The sequence below is a fragment of the Haliotis cracherodii genome, unplaced genomic scaffold (genome assembly GCF_022045235.1).
Source record: "Haliotis cracherodii isolate W230 unplaced genomic scaffold, xgHalCrac1.p SCAF_4, whole genome shotgun sequence".
NCBI classification, from domain to species: domain Eukaryota; kingdom Metazoa; phylum Mollusca; class Gastropoda; order Lepetellida; family Haliotidae; genus Haliotis; species Haliotis cracherodii.
This window is the reverse complement of record NW_027266297.1, coordinates 31,649,084-31,677,018: the sequence shown is the minus strand read 5'-3', so window position 1 is coordinate 31,677,018 and position 27,935 is coordinate 31,649,084. Positions and strand designations below refer to the sequence as shown.

General features: G+C 40.6%; 2 protein-coding genes across 5 annotated transcripts in view; one reads left to right on the top strand and one right to left on the bottom strand.

Moving 5' to 3' along the window:
- The window catches only part of LOC139480559 (receptor-type tyrosine-protein phosphatase S-like), a 140,931-nt gene that overhangs the window by 69,952 nt on the left and 43,044 nt on the right, over positions 1 to 27,935 (bottom strand). The window lies entirely within an intron of this gene.
- LOC139478199 (scavenger receptor class F member 1-like) lies at positions 4,429 to 27,747 on the top strand. Of its 4 annotated transcripts, none has more exons than XM_071260575.1 (9): positions 4,429 to 4,859; positions 6,093 to 6,208; positions 6,366 to 6,459; positions 17,317 to 17,478; positions 19,918 to 19,977; positions 21,626 to 22,237; positions 22,978 to 23,080; positions 26,276 to 26,343; positions 26,483 to 27,747. In XM_071260575.1, the coding sequence occupies exons 4-9, from the start codon at positions 17,427 to 17,429 to the stop codon at positions 26,512 to 26,514; spliced, it is 927 nt and encodes a 308-aa protein (XP_071116676.1). In that variant the 5' UTR covers positions 4,429 to 4,859; positions 6,093 to 6,208; positions 6,366 to 6,459; positions 17,317 to 17,426; the 3' UTR covers positions 26,515 to 27,747. The 4 variants fall into 4 exon arrangements, with proteins under 4 accessions (XP_071116676.1, XP_071116678.1, XP_071116675.1 ...); XM_071260576.1 differs by lacking the exon at positions 4,429 to 4,859 and adding an exon at positions 5,948 to 5,969; XM_071260577.1 differs by lacking the exons at positions 6,093 to 6,208; positions 17,317 to 17,478 and having other exon boundaries at positions 4,431 to 4,859.

Here is a 27,935-nt window from a genome sequence, read left to right as displayed (position 1 = left end):
GTGCCAACGTTTCTAAATTCTGATCTTAAGGAAAAAGGAACTGGCATTCCTTAAGAAAATGTAGAGCTAGTTGAGGATTTCGTCAAATTCAAAGAGAGATTAGTAACATGGGTCTACACTATGATCCCAAGTTAAAACGTCAATCCATTGAATGGCACCATTCCACTTCTCCGGTACCAAAGCAATACAAGTATTTAACATCAGTGAGGAAAGTTATGGCCAGTCTACTCTGGGATGCAAATGGTGTGATTCATGTTGATTGCTTAGAGAGTCAAAAGACGATTGCCGATGCCCACTATGCTGATTCAAAGAAAAATGGCGAGTGATGCTGACTGCTGGAGTTCTACTTTTTCAAGGCGATGCCTCTTCTGACACCTTTCGGCTGCTGTGCGACAATGTGGGTTCCAAGTGCTTTCTCACTCCATACTCACAGACCTGGCACCAACTGATTTTTACCTGTTTCCTTAACTGAAAGAACACCTTCCTTGAAATTGCTATGACGACAACGATGACCTCAAAGCTGCCGTGAATGGGTTTTTCAGGCTTTAAAAGGCTTCTTCCTGACTGGAATTGAAAAACTACCATATCGATATGAGAAGTGTATTGAAAAGAATGTAGATTATGTTGAATAGTAAAATTAAGAACACTTCACTATTGTTGGATTTGTTTGTTAGGCGCAGAACCTTTTGACCTGGTCCCGTATATGTACAGGGCGGTCGGGTAGCCTAGAGGTTAAAGCGTTCGCTCGTCACGCCGAAGACCCGGGTTCGATTCCCGACGTGGGTTCAATGTGTGAAGCCCATTTCTGGTGTCCCCCGCCGTGATATTGCTGGAATATTGCTAAAAGCGGCGTAAAACCATACTCACTCACTCACTCACTCACTCACTCACTCACTCACTCACCGTATATGTACACCCACAATAAATGACTGAAGGACCCTTGTTGGGTTAATTTATTAAAATGGACCAGCGACTGACAAATCTGATATATCACTGGTCATTTTGACTGACAGTGGTCTGTGTTTTGGCTTGGAAAATGGGCCGTTTTGATGCACCCTTTAATGAAATCTTTATATTTACATTATTTTAAATATTTCCGTCAAGATCACATGGTGATGGTATTATGCCATTTTTTTCTGGTCATGCATTGTCAGTTATCTTCATCTGATGCGTGTCTCTGTTGGAGTGCATCACGCCCATAGAGTGCACGGCTAGTCCGTGTAACTGTTAAACTCTGTCTGGAAGGGAATGGCAGCGGCACCAGATTTGGCCAGACTTCTCTGTTGAAGATAACTTGTTTCCTTTGCTTTCTGGAAATTTAACAGAATTCCGAACTCCCAATTTTGAATGTATTAAAAGCCGTTCGTGCTTATCCAGTGTCGTTCAGCCGTTACAATTTTCAGCCTACGAAATTATTCATCTTTCTTTTTGTGATAGTTTAACCACCAACAGGTGTCACTTGCTGTTATTTCTAGATCTCCACATTGTGTTTCGTGGTCGTGGGTTTCACCAAAGTCTTAAACGTCTGACACCTGCATAAATTTGGACTTTCCTCGACATTATACTGAAGTGGCGTTAAACCAAACTCACTATTTCTAGATCTGAGTCCGTCATGACTTGTGTACTTTTCTGTGTGACCGCGGTGATTCCGGGTACAAATATTGGTCTTTAGCAACCTGTACTTGTAGAAAGAGGCAACGAAACGGATTGGGTGGTCATACTCGGTGACTTGGTTATCATACGGGGACGATGAATGAGTATGGTTTTACGCCGCTTTCAGCAATATTCCAGCAATATTACGGCGGGGGTCACCAGAAATGGGCTTCACACACATACGGGGACGAGGTAGATCATTGCTCATTATATTAATCACTGTACTATTGCTGGAAATGTAAACAAAACAACAAAAGGTCTTCGCTATGTGAGTGACATAATTCAGACGCTACGTTATATAAACAAATATATCAACGTTATACATCACTACATTAAGAATGTGAAATACCTCTTATCTGGTCATGCTGATTTGGAAAGGCGTGTGTTCGTTTTGAGTTTCCACACTTGCAACAACAAAAATAGCGTGCTGATGATAACACGATGCAAACATCTCTATTATCTATTGACTAGACCCACAATATACCTTCTCCATGTATTACATGTGTCAAAGCTTTTAGGTCAAAACCTGTTATCGTCACTTATGTGTTATTGAAGTGTCATCACTGATCTGTTGCAGATTCCATTACTTAATCTAAACTGGACATCACATGCATCAATCGTTTTCAAAATGATCAAAATATATTTTAAAAGTTGTTTAAACAGTATATTTGTCAATATTGCATTCGTATACGTCTATGTGACGTAGTGGTTATTAGGTAATGTTATATCATAATATGACATGAAATAATATAATTTCATTGTGAATCATCATCATCATCATCATCATCATCATCTATTTATGTTCTTTGAACATTAAGCTCATGACGATCGTTATACCAATCGATACATTTGATTAATATGAGAAATTCGTTTAACATCCTGTTACTGAACAAATCCTTTTACCTGAAAGGTATACAAAATGAAAGTTTGGATGAAATATCCCAGGAAAGGTATCCCTAAACACCGACCCTGGCTAGCGTTTGTTTAACATTTGATTAATATGAGAAATTTGTTTTACATCCTGTTACTGAACAAATCCTTTTACCTGAAAGGTATACAAAATGAAAGTTTGGATGAAATAACCCAGGAAAGGTATCCCTAAACACCGACCCTGGCTAGCGTTTGTTTAACATTTGATTAATATGAGAAATTCGTTTTACATCCTGTTACTGAACAAATCCTTTTACCTGAAAGGTATACAAAATGAAAGTTTGCATGAAATATCCCAGGAAAGGTATCCCTAAACACCGACCCTGGCTAGCGTTTGTTTAACATTTGATTAATATGAGAAATTCGTTTTACATCCTGTTACTGAACAAATCCTTTTACCTGAAAGGTATACAAAATGAAAGTTTGGATGAAATATCCCAGGAAAGGTATCCCTAAACACCGACCCTGGCTAGCGTTTGTTTAACATTTGATTAATATGAGAAATTCGTTTTACATCATGTTACTGAACAAATCCTTTTACCTGAAAGGTATACAAAATGAAAGTTTGCATGAAATATCCCAGGAAAGGTATCCCTAAACACCGACCCTGGCTAGCGTTTGTTTAACATTTGATTAATATGAGAAATTCGTTTTACATCATGTTACTGAACAAATCCTTTTACCTGAAAGGTATACAAAATGAAAGTTTGCATGAAATATCCCAGGAAAGGTATCCCTAAACACCGACCCTGGCTAGCGTTTGTTTAACATTTGATTAATATGAGAAATTCGTTTTACATCCTGTTACTGAACAAATCCTTTTACCTGAAAGGTATACAAAATGAAAGTTTGGATGAAATAACCCAGGAAAGGTATCCCTAAACACCGACCCTGGCTAGCGTTTGTTTAACATTTGATTAATATGAGAAATTCGTTTTACATCCTGTTACTGAACAAATCCTTTTACCTGAAAGGTATACAAAATGAAAGTTTGGATGAAATATCCCAGGAAAGGTATCCCTAAACACCGACCCTGGCTAGCGTTTGTTTAACATTTGATTAATATGAGAAATTCGTTTTACATCATGTTACTGAACAAATCCTTTTACCTGAAAGGTATACAAAATGAAAGTTTGCATGAAATATCCCAGGAAAGGTATCCCTAAACACCGACCCTGGTTAGCGTTTGTTTAACATTTGATTAATATGAGAAATTCGTTTTACATCCTGTTACTGAACAAATCCTTTTACCTGAAAGGTATACAAAATGAAAGTTTGCATGAAATATCCCAGGAAAGGTATCCCTAAACACCGACCCTGGCTAGCGTTTGTTTAACATTTGATTAATATGAGAAATTCGTTTTACATCCTGTTACTGAACAAATCCTTTTACCTGAAAGGTATACAAAATGAAAGTTTGCATGAAATATCCCAGGAAAGGTATCCCTAAACACCGACCCTGGCTAGCGTTTGTTTAACATTTGATTAATATGAGAAATTCGTTTTACATCCTGTTACTGAACAAATCCTTTTACCTGAAAGGTATACAAAATGAAAGTTTGCATGAAATATCCCAGGAAAGGTATCCCTAAACACCGACCCTGGCTAGCGTTTCAATTTTAGACACAGTGTCAGTCAGCAGCCTGTTTGTTTGTATGATAAATCTGCACTGTGAGGTTTCGAAGGACATTACTTTTATCGGTATGTTTGATTTAGTTTGCTTTATAAGAGCCAACGCAGTCGACTTCTGTACTGCAGGCCTAACACTGTATAAGATTACGACACGCCGGTAAGATAGACAACATATGACAGTAGACTGCCCAAATGTAAAGCAGTGTTCACACCACCCTGCATATTCAACCAGTATTGTTTGCGCAGGCCACTAGTCAAAGGGTTGTTAGATATAATTTCTTTTTTGATACAATAAGCTACGACAGACAATTGCAGCTTGATACAGTACCTTACAACGGGCAATTGGAGGTCAGATCACCTTGCGAGAGTTGTGTGGGCAATTGGCGAGACAGCCTCTAGTATTCTGTCAACAAAAACAGTATCTACTTCCGCCTTCTACACAGACGTATTCAAAGTCCAGGAGGCTATGCAGACGAGTGTGGATATATTACAGCTACATGTTTATATAGAGAGACAGCATAATGACATGGGAATTTTATTGCTATATCAATCATACTTTGCAACTACCGATTGTTTGGTCTCAGTTGGATACTGTGTTTCTCCAACGTCTGGCGAATGTGTCGTTGAAGTCGGCCTATAACAAGGTAGGTCAATCATTAGCTTGACACACATCAGCACATGACCAATATGCGTAAATGTGGTAAGTTCATTAGGTCAAAAAAATTGACTTAAAATGGCTCATGTTAATTGTGTTTACTGATCCGGGGTAATCTGTTTACTTGTTACGCTCGAAGTCTTTTGACATGGCGTCCTTTAACTTGCCTCGTGTTCTAACTATTTAACAACTGAAGAAAAAGTGTGAATTGTGTTATTACAACTGTGCAATGCGATATTTCTGAGTAGGTCTACTTTAAGTATTATACTTCATTATGTATGTAATGGCGAATTTATTGTTACTTGACGAATAAGTGTGTGTGATAAAAGAATATGACTTGCGCTGTGTGACTGCGGTAAAAAGAACTACTTGTCACGGTCATTTTGATGAGAATAAAAAACATACCATACAAACAATTAACATGACGTGACACTGGCTTCGTGTTGAGTGACACATTCACTGTCCAAGTGTTGACATACATACGCATAAACAGCAGACACACGAGGACACGCGCTGCATAAATTGCGTGTCATGATTGGGCGATCAATAGTCTTACCTAGTAAAGAAATGTCGGCTGAACTATTATGAGTTGGGCGCCGTTGAATTATATATCGAAAGTACAGTGGGTATTCCTCCACAATTACCGGTGAGTCACGAATACTCCGAAATGGATTTCGCTTTGTAAGAGAGAGAGAGAGAGAGAGAGAGAAAGAGAAAGAGAGCGAGAGAAAAAGAGAGAGTGAGAGAGTGAGAGCGAGAGAGGGAAAGAGTGAGAGCGAGAGAGGAAAAGAGTGAGAGCGAGAGAGAGAGAGAGAGAGAGAGAGAGAGAGAGAAAGAGGGTGAGAGAAAGAGAGCGCGCGAGAGAGAGAGAGATATTCTCTATTTTCTCTAAATATCAGTATAAAGTGACAACGTAGCACACCAAGTTTTCGTTGAGACACCTTTTGGTAATGTCTATAATTGAGTATTTTTAGGCTTCGCAGATTTTCCATGTATAAAATTTCTCGTTTCCCAAACCTGGTGACTTGTTGCAGATGTTGCATTCAGTATCACTTGTTGTACCGGGGTTGTTTGTTGACGTCAGTATTTATCCACTCCGGTAGGTCAAGGTACAGACAACACTCATGTAACCTTTCTGAACTAAACAACCTCGGATCCGTGTCGCCTATTGAATTTAACAGAAGCCGTGACTTTCAATTTCGTTTTTATTTTATTTCCATAGATTAAGATTTCCCTGCCCCACCATGTACACATGTCGCCATACCTGGCTGGTCACGGTTGCGAGTAAATAACGACGCAGGAGACTCAGGACACACGAGAAGCTATCTTAGCGTTGTCGTAAGTCTATGTTAAAATATGGGAGTTACGATCACCTTAGAGCAATGGTCGCTTTGTGTAACGAGTGGATATGTCAGGTATTACTGGCTGACGTTCAATGGTGAAATGCTGCTACTGTTTGGTCTTTATACACCTGTCCTCATTCTCTGTGTTTCAGTGAAGCATCTCAGGACATACATCTCGACTTCAGGGTCGACTGGAGAAGGGGATTTCATGTTCTCTGTCGTTTATGGAGTATCCTGAGATGTACGGTATGTTGTTTTTGGGGTTTTTTGTTGGTTTTTTTTTCAAAAATCTGTTCTTATTCCGTTGATTCCCTTTATAAGGACTCTCTTCACGCCGAAGACCCGGGTTCGATTCCCGACATGGGTACAATGTGTGAAGGCCATCTCTGGTGTCCCCCGTCGTGATATTGCTGGAATATTGCTAAAAGCGGCGTAAAACCATACTCACTCACTCATTATAACTTGTGACCGCCGCCTTGGTCTAGTGGATAGAGCGTCAGCTCGGAGAACGGAAAGTTGGTGGTTCGACTCCCATGCCAAATACGTAAAAAGATCGCATTTGTTGTTTCAGACAGACATATTTATTTCGTATATGTGACCATGAGGTCAATAGTACAATGACATGTAGGACAATTCGTCGTGGAGCACAACTTGTATATTGTGACTGAATAGATGCGAACATTTGAGTTTTAGTAATATTCAATTTATCATCTTTCTTTTAAATTTGGGGGCACGGGTGGCCCAGTCGTCATAGGCGCCGCGATTCGCTGTGCAGAGTTGCGTCCCTCTGGCACGCCAGAAATCTATGATTGTGGGTTCGAATCCCGTTCGTCCCGATTATGTTTCTAGGTTTGTCAGCACCATACCTGTGCTCGTGGGTTTCGCCGAAGTGGTAAACGTCTGAGACCTGCATCACTTCGGGCTTTTCTCCCACATTAAGCTGAGACGCCGTGATATAACTGGATTACTGTTATAAGCGGCGTTAAACCCAACTCACTCACTCACTCACTCTTTTAAATTTCTTCCAAGAAAAATGTGACTATTTTTGCTGTTCACTAACTGTACAAATATGCTTTGTGTTGGATCATATGATAATAGTTAGGCGGGTAGTTGATTCTTACATCTTCATATACTGGACATATTAATAGCACGTGGTATTCATCTTCTTGGTAATGTTGCAGTAGGGACACCTCGATGTTAACACATCATTTTCTTTGGAATGTCTGTATAACTGAATATTGAGGGTACTCGTATGTATACCACACCTGAACTGAACTAAACATCTGCGCAAACATATAGATCGAATAGTTGTTTAATACATTTCTGGTATTATTTCCATTTTAAACATGGAATAGGCATGTAGCGATTTTGAACATCTGATATCAGCTGACCAGCTTTGACAATACGTATCTTAACATCGTTGTTTAAACATTTTTATGAACACGGAATGCCCACGCATATGAGAATCGGTATGAAAAAAGAACTTCTCCAACACCTGAGTCCCAGTTTATAACCCCAAGGTCACCAAGGCGTTTAAGCATGTATAAGCATAGTCTAGAGTATCGTGTATCTGGTTGTCTGAGCAAACGCTTCCAGTATGAGATAACTCTGCATGAGTAGTTTACATATGTCGGGTGCCTTCCGTAGGCGACACCAAGAACACATTAACCAAATTTTGTATGAATTTGCGATATAAGGTTCCCCAAAGTGCCGAGCCGTACTACAGTACGTATTGAGTGAGTGAGTGAGTATGGTTTTAGGCCGCTTTTAGCAATATTCCAGCAATATCACGGCGGGGGACACCAGAAATGGGCTTCACACATTGTATCCATGTCGGGAATCGGACCCGGGTCTTCGGCATGACGAGCGAACGCTTTAACCACTAGGCTACCCGTCCGCCCCAGTACGTATTGGCTGTATTTTACCATCAAATATCCTAAACAGCGATTCAACAGGTATATTTCTAAAGTTACTAATAAACTGCTCAGCTGAATACATTGCTTATCTGCTTGCCTTGAAAGTACTTCACATGCTTTTGTAAATAAACTAGCAATTGTTTATATTACTGGCTCCATCCTTTGTTTATGGCACTGACTTCACCGATGATTGTCACCACTACCCTTGTGTGTACATAACAGGCTTCTCTACTCCAGTAAAACAATATCTACTCCACTGTATAAACATTGCCTCCTACTTGTAAATATACTTGTTTACTACACCCTGTAAATGGGTTGAGGACGACAATCTCATAACTCTGAACAACGGCAGTCACACACGTTATGACCAAGTCCACAACACGTGGAGTTCAACTGATCTTACAATTGCCACCAAACACCTCGCCTCACATTGCCAATGGCAAGTCCATGACGACGCTTGGGGAAGCGATCACCTTCCTAGTATACTCACCTACATAGGTAGCCCACCACAATTAGAGGAACAGCCCGATCCTCAGCCCACATGGGACTATGCAAAGGCTGACTGGCCTAAATTCAGGAAGGAATGTTTATCATTCAAGTCCTCAGAAATTGCCTCGGATGATCCTGACCTTTTTTGCCAAAATCTCACCTCAGCAATTATTGCCGCAGCTGAAAAATCAATTCCAAAAAAAGACCACAAAACTGGCAAAACGCCGGTACCATGGTGGAACAGGGAAATAGCAAAAGCTAGGAGAGTGAGAAAGAAAGCCCTAAATAGGTCAAAAAGGGATAAATCAGCCTTTGCCCAAGTCCGAGCAGCCAGGACGAAAGTAAGACAACTCATAGACAATTCTAAAAAAGAGTCATGGCAGACCTTCTGCAAATCCCTTAATGAGAAAACAAATGCTAAAACAGTCTGGAGCAAAATACACGCAATCAGGGGTAAGCGGAAACCCACAAAAATTCCCAAGTTAGCCAACGCCCATACAGTCAAAGAAAAGGCCAACATTCTAGCTGAGCACTTCTCATCTGTCAGCAGCAACACAAATTGCAGCGAAGAATTCAAACAGGAAAAAATGCTTATGCCTAAGATCTCAAAACGGCCGCAAAGCAAGCATCTGGTATACAATATACCATTTACGGTGACAGAGTTTGATGATGCGATACAACATAGAAAAGGCACAGCACCTGGTCTTGACACAACCAGCTACGAGATATTGAAAATTCTACCTGATCAAACCAAAGGCTTACTCACTGAGTTGTATAACACGATATGGTCCAAAGGAGAAGTACCAAAAGCATGGAAACATGCTGCGGTTATCCCGCTGCTAAAGCAAGGGAAAGAAGAAGCCCTACCAAACTCTTATCGACCGATCTCACTCACCTCAAACATGTGCAAAGCCATGGAAGCCATGGTTACACAAAGGCTCATGCATCATCTTGAAACTGGCAATCACATAAAACCTGACCAAAGTGGCTTCAGGAAGGGACACTCGTGTCTAGATCATATTCTAAGACTGGAAAATGAAATAAAAAAAGCCCAATTAAACAGACAATACCTAGCCGCAGTATTTCTGGACTTCAGCAAAGCCTTCGATATAGTATGGCATGACGGACTCCTCTCAAAACTATCACAAAATGGAGTTGAAGGGAACATGGCAAACTTCATAGACAGCTTCCTGCATGACAGGTCGCTATCAGTTAAAATAGGGAACAATCGATCGGATCCTTTGGCACTGGACAATGGCACGCCACAAGGCAGCATCATAAGCCCAACCCTGTTTAATATCATGATCAATGATCTTTTTGACCATGTCAACTCTCCTACCCAAACTTCTAAGTTCGCTGATGACGGAGCAATATGGGTAAAGCACAGAGATATCTCACAAATCAGAAAAAAACTCCAGTCAGCCCTGGACGGAGTAGATCAATGGTGCAATAAATGGGGATTCACCCTTTCAAGTGAAAAAACGGTTGGAGTTCTATTCAAACGCCGGGGGAAAGATGCTATGATACCCCGTGTCTCCATAAAAGGCAAACCTATCAAATTCGAAAAATCTGCAATATTTCTTGGAGTTATCCTTGATCAACACCTCACTTGGCGCAAGCATATAGAATATGTGGAAAACAGATGTCAAAAAGACCTGAACGTATTACGGGCAATTTCAGGCACATCTTGGGGCACATCGAGGGACACTCAGCTGGACCTCTACAAAGCTCTTATCAGATCAAAAATTGACTATGGTTGTGAGGCTTTTCACTCAGCATCAAATACTGTCTTGAGGCGCCTAGACAGAATACAATACAAAGCCCTAATGCTGGCCACAGGCGCAGCGACAGGCACCTCACTAGAAGCACTACAAGTAGAAACAGGAGAACTCCCATTGAAACTAAGAAGAGAGCAGGCAATATTATCGTTCTGGGGACGAACATCAAACCCTTTGGTTAAAATGATATGGCAAGACAAAAACGCTCGAGATGAAGCCCCAGCTCGAAAAAATCCCTCACTAAAGCCATCTGGGATATTAGTGCGTGAACTCATTCGAAGTCACAATTGCGATGACATTCAGCCTCCAGAAAGTCACTACAAAGGTTTACACCCTCCCTGGACTTTACAAACTCCCAAAGTTGACACTGCTTTAACATCAGAAGTCACTAAAAGAGAAAACCCAACCCTACTACGATCAGTAGCTATCACTAAAATTCAAACTACCTGGGACAGCTGGGCCCATATATACACTGATGGATCCAAGAATCCTATCAACAACAGTGCTGGTTACGGGATCCATATCCACAGCTCCAAACCCCAAGCACATTCAGTTCGCTTGCCTGATGGTCAGTCAGTATTCACGGCTGAATTGGAGGCAATTCATCATGCACTCAAACTCATACCGGAACTCCCCGAAGCAAAGGCAGTCGTCCTATCAGACTCGCTAAGCGCACTTCAGGCCATCAGTGGGAGAAACTCAAACTCCAGGCCAAACACAGTCAACAATATTCTATACGAATATACAAAACTATCGGACCAAGGGCAACAGGTAGAGCTGTGTTGGATCCCCTCTCACATAGATATTCATGGAAATGAAAAAGCAGACTCACTGGCGAAGCTAGCTCTAGACAAAGCGGATATACAGCCTATTCCCTTTAGTAAACTAGAGATAAAAAGCAAAATCAAAGCCTCCATAGCAAAAAGATGGCAAGCCCAATGGGACGCAAGTAAGATCGGCAGATGGCTATACAAAATTCAACCCAAGGTCCAACAAAAGCCAAACACAATTTACAAATAGGTCTAGCAAACCAAGTCGATATTTAATTAACTGTTTTCTTAAGTTTTCCGTAGTGAGTACTGATAAATATATTTCTGGTTGAAGTAAAGTCTTGAAAGTTTTGTAATATTCATAACGCGAACTATCCTCTAAAGTGGAGTGCCATTCTTGGTAGAACATATTTATAGACCGATTCCGAAATTCATTAAGAAACATATTTACATTTCCAACTGACTGACATAGCCATATAAAACCAAAACCATGCGAAAATAAAAGATTTCTTAAATGCGATGTCCAAGTATTCTTTCCCATGTTATCTAAATGTAGAGGCATGTTATGGGCTAATTTGGGGAGACGTTGTTCATGCATATGAAGAATTTTAAACCAGTATTTTAAACATCTGATCTGAGAATTAATATATAATGGGTATCTACCACATTCACCATAAACCATGCAATTTGGTGTAGAAGATCCGACACAAAGAAACTTTTACATGCTAATAAATGAACCTTCTCTAAACAGTCATAACGTTGAAATCCCCATACTTCAGAACCATACAATAAAATTGGTTGTATCTGGGTATCGAAAAGCTTAAAGAAGATATTAGGTGACATCGATCCCACTTTATGAGAAATAGACATTACACTTATTAAAGCTTTCTTTGCACGCAAGGACAAGTCAAGGGCACATTTTTTTCCAATTCATTGTGTGTGAGAACCAGATTCCTAAATAAGTGTAGTGATCTACTATATTGACTAACTGACCATCGAATGACCATCTCTCTTTCGACGCTATTGGACCACCTTTTCTGAAGATCACAATTTTAGTTTTTTCCAAGTTTACGGATAATTTCCATTCTTTGGTGTACGTACTTAAAATATTTAATTGCCTTTGAAGACCGACAACAGTATCTGACACTAAAATGACATCATCTGCGAAAAGTAGCATTAGTATTTCTATCCAATCTGGGAACATTTGGATACCATGTTGACCACTGGCAGCTATTTCGTAATATAATTCATTAATGAAAAATGAAAATAAGATCGGACTCAAAATTCAGCCTTGTCTTAGGCCCAAAGGACAATCAAAGAAATCTGTTAAACTAGCCCCACAACGAACACATGATCTCACATTAGAATACATTGATTTTAGAATAGTAAACATTTTCCCACGTAAACCAGCTTTTCGTAGACATGTCCATAGCTTAAAGCGATTGACAGAATCAAAAGCCTTTTTAAAATCTACAAATGCTACATACAGTTTATGCTTACGCCGTGACAAGGTTTTTTGAATAAGTGCATAGAGTGTAAATACATGATCTACGGTGGAATAACTTTTTCTGAAGCCAGCTTGAAATTCAGGAATCTTATCACGCATGGTCGCCCATTTTGAAATTCTATTGTTTAATATTGTAGTAAATACTCATTAATGAAAGTACATGAAGTGGTACATGATACTACTTCTAGTCTTTCTGGACCATTTCTCATGTTTAGACATATTTCCTCCTTTCGTAAAAACAACAACTTTTGTTTTGTTAAAATTAAGACACTCCCTACTTAGCACAACATTTATATAGAATATATATCTTTTTCTGTAAATGTAGAACACTATCTGTAAATATTGCAACGTTATCCGCAAATAGTAAAATCGCTAATGCCTGTACAACTTCGTCTATAAAAATACCAACACATCAGTGTATTCACGAGTTTATCAATGTATAAGATAAAGAGGAGTGGTGATAGTATACATCCCTGTCTTACAACTGCGCTTTTATTGTATTTATTTGGGTCATCCTTCTAGCCGGATTTATGTAATGCGACAATATGTCCAAGATTCGATGATTCCGGGAATTGCACTTGTTGTTTCGATACCTAGCGTTCGGGATTAACTGGATGAAACAGGAACTGGTCGGCATTATACTGAAAAAATACTTGTCCCAGAAATTGATTAATTTTGAAATATTCATGCTTTAGGCTGTTGAATAAAAAATCGTCTGCCACAAAGTATACATTGATGCCAGATGTTGTTTTACGAGAACGTTATTCTCATAGATGTTTTGTTGTTATTGTTTATAACAGGAAGTACCTGCTACATAAAGCAGGCTTCCGTATAGGGTAGCGGGAAACCCGTGACATGAAAAGAATATTTCTCAACTTATCAGTAAATCTTAATTATTTTCAGGTAGTAACATACATCTCATGCACACATTCACTAGTAATACAAATATACTGCACATGTCACGTACGCATAGACTTTTGCAGCTTATATATTACATAGCAGTGCCGAAAAGAACGTGATCCAGTGTAAAACTAAAATTGAAAGTGTAAAATGAAAACTTCTTGTCATTTTCGAAAAGTGTATGATACGGCATCCAAGCTCCATAGATTTCTGTTGATCTTTTTCAGTGTTGTATTGATTGTTATTTCTGCCTTATTCCTCTAATATTTTTCTTGTTAATTTAAATGCTATGCATTTTCAATTTACTTTGGAATTATAACCGGGACAAAGTAAAGAGGATTGAAGTTTCCCAACCTCTGAAGCAAGGGGCCTAGGTATAGTGAATATCCTTTCATATCATGTAATATCTCTTAAAACCACGTGGATAAGGAGACTTATGTCCTCAGCTGATCAAACACATATTTGCAGCAAACACATACTCACTTTTGTAATCTTGGTGAATTTGGTGTAACAATCTGTGAGAGAAAATCATCATTGATAAGTAATAAGTTTTGGAAAAGTTGTTTTCAGTCATTTATAATGTTTGATGAGAAAATCAAGCGAGAATATTCCAGTAGTCTTTTTAACTTAAACAATTGTTCATAAACCTAACACCAAAATTAATAGGAAGTCAATTTTCTTTAAAAATTGGTCAGAGAAGTGTGTCGCCCAAACTTTAGACTTGGTCAAGGAAAATAAGGCGTTTCTATCACATGACAATTTAATTAAATTATATGTTATCTCTTTATCTTTTTTATAATATTATGTTGTTATCAGCAGCATTCAACAATACATTAAATCTGTTGGTTTAGTTAAAGATTCTGTGGAGGAATAGCGCTGTGTGGTTAAATCTATTTGTAGCTCCAAATCAGGTTAAAAGAATATTTATTTTTCATTGAAATCTACAGATATAAAATCTAAGCGCAGGAAAAGTGGGAATTACAATTAAAACTGAAATTGACACAGTATCTGTAATAGAATAGTCAGTACAACAAGACGCGTTCATTTCAATACAAAATTCCCACCACTAATTCATTTCTGTATATACTTAATTATATTCAAAATTATCTGTGTCACCGCACTCAGCAATATACCAGCTATATGTCGGTTTGGTTTGTTGTTTTACGCCGCACTCAGCAATATTCCATCTATATGTCGGCGGACTGTAAATAATCGAGCCTGGACCAGACAATCCGGTGATTTATATCATAAGCATCGATCCACGCATTTGGGATCGATGACATGTATCAACCAAGTCAGCGAGCCTGACCACCCGATCCCGTTAATCGCCTTTTACGACAAGCATAGTCACCTTTTACGGCAAGCATGGGTTTTCTGAAGACCTATTCTACCCCGGAATCTTCACGGGGCAGCTATATGTCGGCCGTCTGTAAATAATCCAGTATGACCAGACAATCCTGTTTTGGGCAGAGCTTTCTTATGAGTATGGAAAGGGGTTTGCTCTTATCTTTGAACATCATTTGTGAAAGGTTCCTTGTAAAGAAAATTGAAATTATATATTTGAGAACAGATGCAATTTTAACAAATCTTTACTTCTTTAATGTTACTTTGCATCATTTATGAAATGCAACAATCACGTTTGGTTTTGATGCCTTAAGCGACCTATTACTGTGGGTTCGAATCACAGATTTGCTCTGATTATATATTTTTAGTTCATTTGATAAATATAAAGCTTAGTTTATGTTACATAAATCAGCTGTAACATTAAAGGTATTGTCATAGCGACTGATTTATGACTACCATTGCCTGCAGTACATTTGACTCCAAGGGCAAATTACCCTGTAGCCATAAACTTAGTTGTCATTACGTTTTAGGCGTTAATCCCCGTTGTTAATCCTCACCAACATTTCTTTGTATATTGACTGACAGCCAAACTGGGCTACTTGATCACTTCCCGTTAATTACTGTTATTTATAGTATGACATTTATTGCCTTAATTGTTCATCCCCTAAGCTACGTCACCCCCGGAAGTCCCATGTCCAGAGCAACGTCATTGTATTTCCATTGATCAGTACTATATATGTGCTACTATTACACAGTTACTGCGGTGTTAGTCAGGCTTGGTATTCCGAGTGCTGGCATAGGGACGACCTCGAGCAGGATGTGCCGCTCGTAGGAAACGCCCTGAGGTGAGCTGGAGCTCCGCTCACCTCTTGTACGCCTGAGCTGGAAGGTCACCTCATTGCTGTACCTGTGTTTGCGTTGTCAGTGCAGGTATTCCACTCATTGTGCAATTGTTGTTTATTGTTTACATGTAGTGCATAAAGCGTTCCGGGACAGTGATGTCGATTTTGTTCTTATTCCCCCAAGAGCTAATTCCCCGTCAACATGCGCGTTGACAGTATTACTCGTGAGGTTTTGAGGTCAGAATAGGTCTCCTTTGGTTTGGTTGGTTGGTTTGTTGTTTAACGCCGCACTCAGCAATAATCCAGCTATATGACGGCGGACTGTAAATAATCGAGTCTGGACCAGACAATCCAGTGATTAATATAATGAGCATCGATCCACGCAATTGGGATCAATGACATACATTAACCAAGTCAGCGAGCCTGACCACCCGATCCCGTTAGTCGCCTTTTACCACAAGCATAGTCACCTTTTACGGCAAGTATATGGGTTGCTGAAGACCTATTCTGTCTCCTTTACAGGATATACACCATGCGTTTACTTTTTGCGAACACCTGGTGTCATCACTGTGATAGCGGTTCATTTGTACTGGTCCGGGCTAATGCCGGTTTTATAGTGTTTGCCCACTGAGATACCATGCCACAGTTTAACTAGATACCCGATTCAGACACAGTTAACTGAGTTCGAGCGGATCAGTCCATGTTTTATCCATAAACGTCGAGGGGGGCACGGGTGGCCCAGTCGTCTAAGGCGCCGCGATTCGCTGTGCAGGACTGCGTCCCTTGGGCACGGCAGAATATGATTGTGGGTTCGAATCCCGGCTCGCCCCGATTATGTTTCTAGGTTTTGGTTTCATCGAAGTGGTAAACGTCTGAGACCTGCATCACTTCGGGCTTTCCTCCCACATTAAGCTGACACGCCGTGATATAACTGGAATACTGTTAAAAGCGGCGTTAAACCCAACTCACTCACCTTAACGCCGAGCGCCGGCCACAGTACCAACAAACTCCATCGTTTAACATATTTTGGTATGACGCAGATAGGTGATCGAACCATCGACCTTCCGCTCTACGGGAAGACGCTCTATCCACGAGACCACAGAGGGGGTAACATACATAGTAATGTAAACTAAAGGCATTCTTTCCTTCCTTTCACCTTAGGTTGGATGGTTTGTTGTTTGACGCCGCACTCAGCAATATTCCAGCTGTATGACGGCGGTCTGTAAATAATCGAGCCTGGACACGACAATCCAGTGATTGACATCATGAGCATCGATTCACGCAATTGGGATACGATGACAAGTATCAACCAACCACCCGATCCCGTTAGTCGACTCTTACTTTAACATTAGGAATTATATAGAATTCTGATTAGGATTGAATGTACCCAACGTCACATGAAGTACGATGTTCAAGTTATTCCGAATCAAATCCACTTAGTGTGTGAGTGAGTTGGGTTTAAGGCCGCTTTGAACAGTATTTCTGTTACATCACGGCATGTCAGTTTAATTCGGGAGAAAAGCCGGAAGAGATACAGGTCTCAGCTTCCAATTTTAGTGAAACCCATGGACACGGTGCTGACAGATCTAATCAGACAGACATAATCGGGGCGAACTGGGATTCGAACCTATACACTTAGGTTTCTGGCTTACCCAAGGGGCGAAACTATGCACAGCGAATTGCGGCGCCTAAGACGACAGGGCCACCTGTGCCCCCCAAGTAAGTTTAGCTTGATTATATGCGATCATAGACCACCTCCGTGGTCTAGTGGTAGAGCGTCCGCCCGGAGAGCGGAAGGTCCGGGGTTCGATCCCCGGCCGTGTCATACCAAAAGACGTTAAAAGATAGTACTTGTTGTTACCCTGTCAGGCGCTCGGCATAAGGGGCAAAAACAAGGACTGGTCGGGTATCTCAGTGTGCTAGCACTATAAATCGGCATCAGTCCGGACTAGTACAAGCATGCACGTCGCTATATAAGTGCAATAATGCGACGTTAAACCATCACCTAACCTCACCTCACCTCATACAGGAAAGATGACTAAGCTATACAGGCATTGCATGTCTCTCTTTCCAATCAACAGATGTTCACCGTATATGTGCGTGACTACAATTACATTGACATACACTTGATCATACTGGCCGTCAAATTGACATTTCTGTATTTCTGTTATATACTGTGATGTTATTTAATTTCATGCCTATTTTTCCCCAATGTCAACGACAGAGGTGAGGTGAAGTGAAATTGGGTTCAACGTCGCGTCCAAGAGTATTGCACTTATATAGCGACGTGCGTGCGTCTAAGAGTATTGCACTTATATAGCGACGGGCGTGCGTGCGTGCGTGAGTGTGTGTGAATATAAATACCCCACTCAGACACAGAATACTGACTCCGAGCCAACTAGTCCTTGTTTTAGCCCCTTGTTGCCGAACGCCAGACAAGGTAACAACGTAACTATCTTTTATAACTCGGCCGGGTATCGAACCCCGGACCTTCCGCGCCCCGGGAGGACGTTCTACCACTGAATCAAATGAAAGAACCTGTCCAATGTAAATACTCCTACCACAGATTCAACGTCATTCACTTAAGCGTGTTTTGAAATGTACACACTGCTCTCTTGGTTTATAGTATACAAAGTTAGAAAGTCCTTACTGAAGATCTACAACATTGTCTGGCACAAGGGATATCAACTGAGAAAGATTCCAACAGCCCCCTTTGAAATCATTTCCGAAAGGAACACTAACGTTGTTCAGCATTTATTTGTACTGCGATCAACATTGGTTGTGACAAGGTATAACCCACCCATCGCTGTTGTCAAACTGTACCCACGTTTGAATGTTGTTGACAAGGCCATGGCGTTCAAATGCTCCATTCAATTTATGTCGTGGGAACATGACTCTACAGCCAGTGCACTGTGTGACAAACGTGTTGTTTTCTGAATCACCTTTGCGTATTGTTATCATGGAGGATTTTGTCTGAAATTCCTTCTCATATGGTTCAAATTGGGGCTCAGAAAATAATATTGGTTTTGATATACGATACGAAGCGAAACTAGGACATGAGGAGAACCTTAGTATGTAATGCATGGTTAGCATAGGTTTGTAACACTGTTCTTGTAACTGAAACAGCTTAGGTTCTTCTGAATGTAGTGCTCGTGTGTTTTTTTCAACACCGGCAGACTAAGGTGAGATGGCTGCTTGTTAGTTGTAGTTGTCCGGACTGGTGCCTATTTATAGTGCTAGCTCACTGAGATACCATGCCGCAGTTTAACATGAATACCCCACTCAGACACAGTATACTCCGAGCCGACCAGCCCCTTTTATGCCGAGCGCCAGACAGGGTAACAACAAGTGCCATCTTTTAACGTCTTTTGGACCCCGGACCTTCCGCTCTCCGGGCGGACGCTCTACCTCTAGACCACGGAGGCGATCAGCAGACTAAGGGACCAACCGTTTGATATTCTTGTGGCCTGGGATTTTATCTAAAAAAATCCATAGTCCCCGAAAAATTTTGAAACAAATAATTATGCTCCAGAAAGTCGAAAAAAGCATTGCCTGACATACATTGTTGATAGATGTTTTGCTATTTTTAAAATCAGGCTTATAGTTTTAATAAAGCAAATATCTGGTTTATAGCTGAAAAAAATAATATCTATATAAAATCCCACCCTCCACCCTGAATATCAGATGGTCGGTCCCTAACACGAATTGTATTTGCTAAAAAGTTACGTTTAGCTATACGGATCAAAATTGTTGTTTTTTCCACAAAGAGTTAGTGAGTTAATGTCTTACGCCACAGACTGTAGTAGTCCTCTCCACGGTGTCAGTAAAGAATCTGGTCAGTCCAGATCAGATGTATACAGAAAGAGCAATGATTCACTCAGCAGGTGTATGATGCATCCCAGTAAGCCATGCCACATGCTGAAACCATCCCACCCTGATTCAATATCAGTGTCGGTGTCGCCAGCTCATCGCGGCATGGGGCGTTGGGTTGCCTAACGGTTAAAGCGTGGCTTTGTGGAGCCGAACACCATCGTTCGAGTCCCCACGTGGTACACTGTGGCAAAAGATACATTGTTGCAAGATGGGTTTTTAAAAATAAAAATAAAAATAAAAAAAAATGTGTAACCTGTCATGAGTTCCCAATTATCTTCTTTTCAGTCACAACAATTCTGGGCTTGGTCGTATGTACAGCATGTGTCATCACAGGAACTGGAGGAGGTATTTAATAGTACATAGACAGTTTCATACACGCTGTAACTGTAGACTGTAACATAGTTATACTGACAACGTATCAAATCAGGGACGACGAGGTCAATATGATGAATCCACAAAGCAATTACCTTCCTAAGTACAGTATATCTATCTATCTATCTATCTATCTATAAACAGGGATTTTTTTGCGACCGTTTTATTATTGCGAGTTTTGCGAACGAGACTCAATCGCAAAAATTAAAAACGCAAAAATAAGTATAAATAATACATACATACTTTATTCATTGCAACACGTCATCAAATGTTGAAATCATCAACCAAAACCACAAGTTACTCAATAAGTTAAAAACACAAATGAATGCAGAATGGTCACAGTTTAACTAGCTTCGGAGAGAAGCTGTCTATTGTATGGTAATCGAGGGGTCATCTCAACACGGCAACTCGCAAAAATATCTCGTCGCAGTATTGTCTTTGGTGTGGTATTCGCAATATTTTAACGGCGCAGAAATATAGCTGTTTACAGTATATATATATATTCATGAATATATATACTAGTATACATACAAACGTGGACAACTTAATTATGATTTGACCATATGCAGAACAGATCTAGTAATATAACAAGATGTAATTGATATTGTTTGCGTATATATTATATGTTTTTTTAAATTATCGTATATATATATGTGTTGCAGTACGATTTTCTCTCCTGTCAAATTGTTTACTTTACCCAAAATATGATAAAATGCTATACACTACGTCAATGCGTGTCTATGCAAACTGTTATATGACTTAACGTTTGTTAGCAGTTGTCCGACTGCCTTTTGCTGACCGTGACAGCATGTCTAGTGTAAAACGTTTCTGATTGATATACCTATTATGTTTTTTTTAGAATGATATATTATAAATGATATTGAATATTTCTGTATTTTCTTCATAAGGGGGTCGGTCGGGTAGCCTAGTGGTTAAAGCGTTCACTTGTCACGCCGAAGACCCGGGTTCGATTCCCGACATGGGTACATTGTGTGAAGCCCATTTCTGGTGTCCCCCGCCGTGATATTGCTGGAATATTGCTAAAAGCGGCGTAAAACCATACCCACTCACTCACTCACTCATAAGGTCTTTCATAAGGTCTTTCATAAGGTCTTTCATAAGGTCTTTCATAAGGTCTTTGAACCCAGACTGCCTAGTACATTGTTGTTCATGTACTAGAGACATGGGACTTTCTGTCATAAAGTTGTATTGCAATTCTACATTAGTTGTACGGTTTACTAAATCAGAAAGTGGTGTCAGTACCTTATTATTGAGGCAGCTATTGGAGTTAGTGTTTAAAGTTTTACTCCGTTGGACAATGTTAGGGATAATAAGGGGTTTTCGGGAACAAACTATTTTTTTCAAAGAAACTTGAACAAGCATGTGTGTTGAACAACAAAGAGTTTCTAGGCTGGCGTTTTCTGATGTAATATGGGATGGTAGATAACCTAGAGGTTAAAGCGTTCGCTCGTCGCGCCGAAGACCCAGGTTTGATTCCAGACATGGGTACAATGTGTTAAGCCCATTTCTGGTGTCCCCGCCGTGATATTGCTGGAATATTGCAAAGTGCCGTAATACCATACTCACTCACTCACTCACTCACTCTAATATTGTGTTCCAGGGCTCACGCCCCACTGCTACCCACCCTATCACATTCCCCCTTGTGAAAAGTGTGAGGAAAAATGGTACGGCGAGAATTGTACTAAGGCATGCAGTTCGGGATGTAGCAAGTACGGCTGCAACAAGACGACTGGCAGATGCGTGTCGTGTGCAGCTGGCTACCACTCTTTTAACTGTACGCTGGAATGTCCACCCAACTGTCTGAATGATTCAAACGGGCAAGCCATATGTGACCAGGACACAGCACAATGCACCAATTGTCAACCAACATGGTGGGGGTTGAACTGCACGAACAAATGTGATAGCAACTGTAAGCACGGAGCTTGTAACTTTGAAGATGGACACTGTCACGAATGTGAAGTTGGTAAAGGAGGTGAGAAGTGTTCGGAAGATTGTCCCATAAAATGTTGGCCCAACCAGTGTCACCGAGACAACATGACTTGCACTGGTGGATGTACCCCTGGATATTTTGGTGAGAGATGTGATAAGAAGTGTAACGACAACTGTGACAAAGTGTGTCGGGAACAGTGTCCAGAATGCCCCCAAAACAACGTCACATGCAGCAGCAGCAACAGCAAATTCAACAGCAACAGCAGTAGTGACAGGAGTACCGGTACGTTCAGATGTAGAACAGGGCCCACTTGCACAAAGCGATCTTAGCGCTAAGACTATTGTAAGCCTATGCTAGAGTATGGGAGTTACGATCATCTTAGCGCTAAGATCGCTTTGTGCAAGTGGGCCCAGGACAGAATAGAAATTATACATGTATGCTTTATCGTTAAAACTGAACAGATCATCTGTTCGAATTGCTGTTTGTAGAAAATTTAAATAAATCTGTCACAAGTATAAAACACATTTAACATTATATCACGTAAAAATATAAACGAGCGTGGGATGTTCGTTTGATTGTGTGTTGTTTAACGCCGCACTCAGCAATATTCCAGCTATATGACGGCGGTCTGTAAATAATCGAGTCTGGACCAGAAAATCCAGTGATTGATATCATAAGCATCGATCCACGCAATTGAGATCGATGACATGCATCAACCAAGTCAGCGGGCCTGACCACCCGATCCCGTTACTCGCCTCTTACGACAGGCTGAGTCGCCTTTTACGGCAAGCATGGGTTGCTGAAGACCTATTCTATCCCGGTACTTCACGGGTCTGTTTTATAATAGTTGAATATATGTATTATCTTCATTGCTTGCTTTAATCACAGTTCAGAAGTGAGGTGAGGGGAAATGGGGTTTAACGTCACATTCTCATTGTTGAGAACAATTTTGTATGAGGTCATCCATTGTTCATGACGTCACAAATTGCATGACGTAACGAAAGTGGATCTTCCTTCTTCAGGTGTTAATGCGACAGCGATTGCTTGTTCTGTGACTGGGATCTGTGTCATCGTAGCACTAGCTGTCGGATATCTCGTATGTAAAAAGACACGGCGCTTTAATAGGTAAGACTGTTTTTGCAGCACCCAGTCGATTATCCAGTCACCCTCGATTATCCAGTGCATAATACATCCATTCAATCATGGGAAGTAACCTGGATCGTTGGCTTTCGTTTCGAACCCTTTTTAAACAGCCGTCAAATCAGACTTGACACATGAGCGAGGCAGAATCCTATGTTGAATTAGTGGTGAGATGAGGTGAAATGGGGTTTAACGTCGCGTCCAAGATTATTGCACTTAAATAGCGACGTGTGTGGCTGCTTGTACTAGTCAGGACTGATGCCTATTTATAGTGCTACCTCACTGAGATACCATGACGCAGTATAACATGAATACCCCGCTCAGACACAGTATACTGAATCTGAGCCGACCAGTCCTTGTTTTAGCCCCTTAATGCCGAGCGCCTGACAGGGTAACAACAAGTACCATCTCTTATCGTCTTTTGGTATGTCGCGGCTGGGGATCGAACCCCGGACCTTCCGCTCTCTGGGCGGACGCTCTACCATTAGACCACGGAGGCGGTCTTGAATTAGTGACAATGGAGATGTTCTGAAGTGACCCGCAATGGGATGTCCTCAGATCTTTGTTTGGGCGATAGCGATTTCTGTGCGCATGGATCCTCCCAATTGGGATACGATCACGTTTATCGGACGGAGTTTGAGACTTTGAGGATGGACGCCGCATTTATCAATATTCCAGCAATATCCCGGCAGAGGACACCAGAAATGGGCTTCTAAACATTGTACCCATGTGGGGAATCGAACCCGATCCTTCAGCGTTACAAACGTTTTACTCCCAAACCCGCCTCTTCCGACAAGTATGAACTGAATATATCATACCAGAGGCGGATCCCACCGGATAACCGTGAATGACTGAAGTAGTGTGTTACAAAGGCTGATTAAAACCAGAAGCCTGGTTGATATACTCAAAGTCAAAGTAAAGGGGATGTTATTCCTTTGCATCATTTTAGGATGTTTTAGGACAAAACACAAACACAAATCTCTCTCTTTTCTTTGAAAATTAAAACTGTACTATACTAGCCACATAAAGAAACTGTGCACGGAGAAAATATAGAATGATATAAGGGCACACCGTCCATATATGAAATATAGGTTTGAACGCAGCAATTATTGGAGACATTCAAACGCTCATGCACGTGCCATGCGATATGACGTCATTGATGGGGCCTATGGACGTGCAATATATTACTGCACGTGCATCCTGTGCAGCTGTACACAGCATGTGCAACTCAAAATTCGCTGTCACTTTGGAAAGCATGATCTGTGGTCATTCAAAAAATCAAAACTTCTCAGGCGCAGACACAAGCATATCACAAGCAAATCATGCCAAGATTGACAGCTGCACAGCGTCATGAAGCCATTGGAATGATCCGAGCGGGAATGAGGCAACAACAGGTGGCAACAAATTTTCTATGCCATCGTAACACGATATCGGCATTGGTGAGGCGTTATCAGAACACAAATGACGTTGCCGACCACCCACGTTCAGGACGTCCCCGAGTAATGACGCCAAGACAGGACAGATGGATTCGAGTTACACATCTCCGACACAAGTTCCAAACGGCAGTAACGACGTCCCAGACAATTCCTGGACTGCGCCGTATCCATCCCAACACTGTCAGGAATCGTTTACGTCAGTACGGGATTCGACCACGACGCCCTGCCATACGTCCCATCCTGACACACCGTCATCGAGTCAACCGTCTAAGATGGTGTCGAAATCATGTTCGCCAACCTCGAATATGGTGGAGAAATGTTGTCTTTACAGATGAATCGAGGTTCAACATTTCCCACGGTGACCGGCGCCAACGTGTCTATCGGCGTTTTGGGAGAACGTTATGCACGCAACTGTATTGTGGAGAGGAATCGTTTTGTAGGTGGCTCTGTGATGATATGGGGTGGGATAATAGCACGGCACCGAACCCCTTTGGTGGTTGTTCAGGGCAATCTCACCGGTGTTTGCTACAGAGATCAGATTCTGAGGCCTCTGGTCATTCCTTTCCTGCAACGTCATGGCCCTGGATTGACATTTCAACAGGACAACGCTCGTCCTCACACGGCTAGGGTCGCAATGGATTTCCTTCACCATAACAATGTCATGTTACTGCCATGGCCTGCAAATTCTCCAGATCTCTCCCCAATAGAGCATGTGTGGGATGAAATGGAGCGCCGTCTGCGTCGTCTTCCACATCCTCCAGATAACGTCCGTGACTTGGCACTGGATTTGAGGAGGATATGGCAGGCCATTCCCCAGGCCTTCCATGCCCATTTGGTGGACTCCATGCGTCGCCGATGCACTGCTGTGATTCACGCACAGGGTGGTCATACCCGTTATTGACTTTGTGACTTTGTCGTTTGACCCCCTACTCCATTTTGATCTTCTGACGTCATCGTAACAGATGTTGTTCAGGTCCCGTTGACATTTTCTTATGGTCCGATCATTCAGCTGCTACAGCGTCTGCATCATTTTGTTCTTGCTGTGTTGTATTTCAATCCAGAATATTTTTTCTCCGTGCACAGTTTCTTTATATGGCTAGTATAGTTCCCGTAAGGACTTAAATGAACCGGATAGGCTTCTAAAGACTTTTGTTTTAAAATTTCAAATAATTATTCAAACTCTGACTATCACTTTATGTTTTCTTCACGCAAGTTATGGCAAACGTTTGCTTATTTAACATAAGACATAAAGCACATTTACGAGTGACTTTCGTTTGAGCGATGGGGTAGCTTTGTGTGGACTCGTGATAAAAGCGTTCACTCGTGTCACTCCATTCTCCATGTGGGGACGATGTGTTAAACTTATTTATGGTGTCCCAGGCTGTGACATTGCTGGAATGCCCAATCACCCACTCATACTGCGCCTGAGCAGGATGAAGCCAGCCTGGCCTGTCCTAACACGCTGTTTGTGATGTACCCAAATGGGAGCCTGAGCAATCTGGCCATATATTCCATGTGATGTTATTAGTTACCAATGAATTATGATCATCAACTACTTTTGCCTGTGAGAATATTTTCATTATTTTAAAGTATCATATAATGGTCACCTCTACAGAAAGTATTACATAATCGAGTCTTCCTATGTTTTTATTACATGTTATCAGAACAAAACATTGAGAAGAATGAAAAGAAGGTTGTCGTTTTATTAATATATATTATATGTAAATGCATGTATACATTCCAGATTGTTTGGGCGATTTCGAAGCAGGCAACCATCTGAGGCTGCTAATAATGACGTTCTGGAGACTTTAGGTAAAATATATACCGAACTTTCAACAGTTATTTCATACATTTCTCTTAATAGAATTACTGTAGCGTACATGTTTTTAATGGAGCAAAGTCTTTGTTTTTGGTCCTTTAAAATATATTAATTACACTTCTATATTTTTAGCACAAGATGAAGATACAGGTGGCAATGTGTAGGGCGGTATTTTATCGTGGGATGCGAGGAATTGTGACTACAGAACAATGACTGAACACAGTGCATGACTGTCGATGGAACGAGATAGTCGAGGAACAGATATTATTTTTAATACTTACATGCGTACTCTTTTCGCGAACATCGTGTGTCATCACTTTTCATTCCTATGAAGTTCATCGCTATGGAATCTGTTTCGTTGGATAATCAAGACTGTTTTTTCTCTGGCGTTGATGTTTTTTTTATTATGCTGTAGTTTCAAATGTTGAATATGAAAGCTAGTAGTTTATGTTATCATTTGTTAGATAAATGTTCCCGTATCAGTTCCGAAACGTTGCATTTGAAGAATTAAAATATGAATTCCATGTCAATAGTGTCGTCTCTGAAACTACTCCTCCAAATGTCACTTGAAGATGTCGTACAATATAGTGTGTTGTATTATTGCCAAGGAGACGCATTCTGATTGTAAATGGCCAACTGCCTCAGCTGTCTATGAATAGTTTGGTGCCGGTGTCACGAAATATATTCGCCCCCAGAATAAAAGTCATTTTCTTGAATGGAGCACATTTGAAAAAAAAGATAATCCAAGCATATTCCTTTCGTTTTTCATAATAATATTTTTTTAAGTTGTATATAACTTATGAATCCCTTCTCAGAGTACTTTATCTCAGTTCTATATGACGTCCTATTTTACTTCCCTGTGTCGTTCTTGTTTTCTCTTCAGTATGAGGTTATACTGTATCATTTTTACTATTTTGATATTTTGCAATATGTTGTGGCCATCAGTTATGCAAATCAGTTTCGGTGTGTCTTTTTAACAAGATGTTCTTCATTAATATTCACCGCCAGCCCCATTGTAACAATTACATGTACACTTTGCTTTGACGATGCCGGTTGATGTTGTTCAATACAGGCTGGCGGTGGGTATTGTATGTTGTATGTTTAGCAGAAACCTGCTTGCACCATGATATTCTAGCCACTGATATTACACTCATACCATTTTCAAATCGTAGCCTGTATTAAGGAATATATTTTACATCTTAAATCAGAGTATAACGGACAGCCTGAGCTGGAGGCGGGCGTAGATATGTTGACAGTTTTTACGTACTTAGTGTTAAAACCGAGTGTTTGCGAGGATTAATAAGATTTCTGATTTCAGTTACAACAGTAACCGTACATGTATTTGTTTCATAAAGTCATTTCATTCAAATTTGTTTGATTTGATTATGTCTTATAATTATTTTAGGATGGAAATGTAGATACCAAATAAAAAATGCTGAAATATCAATTCATTATGACCATATTTCATAATCTATTTTTAAAGTAACCCTCCTTACATTAAAGATAACTATTTAAAGAATATAGTACTTAAAGACATTGCAACAAACCGAATAATCAGACTCAAAGAAACAATATTTTATATGTG

Excerpts from the sequence above, each read along its gene's own strand:
- LOC139478199 (XM_071260574.1), top strand. The coding sequence starts at position 5,455 with ATGAGTTGGGCGCCGTTGAATTATATATCGAAAGTACAGTGGGTATTC. Across the intron at positions 6,460-19,917 it reads GGAGTATCCTGAGATGTACG|TCACAACAATTCTGGGCTTG; the intron begins GTATGTTGTTTT and ends TCTTCTTTTCAG. Across the intron at positions 19,978-21,675 it reads CATCACAGGAACTGGAGGAG|TGTGAGGAAAAATGGTACGG; the intron begins GTATTTAATAGT and ends CCTTGTGAAAAG.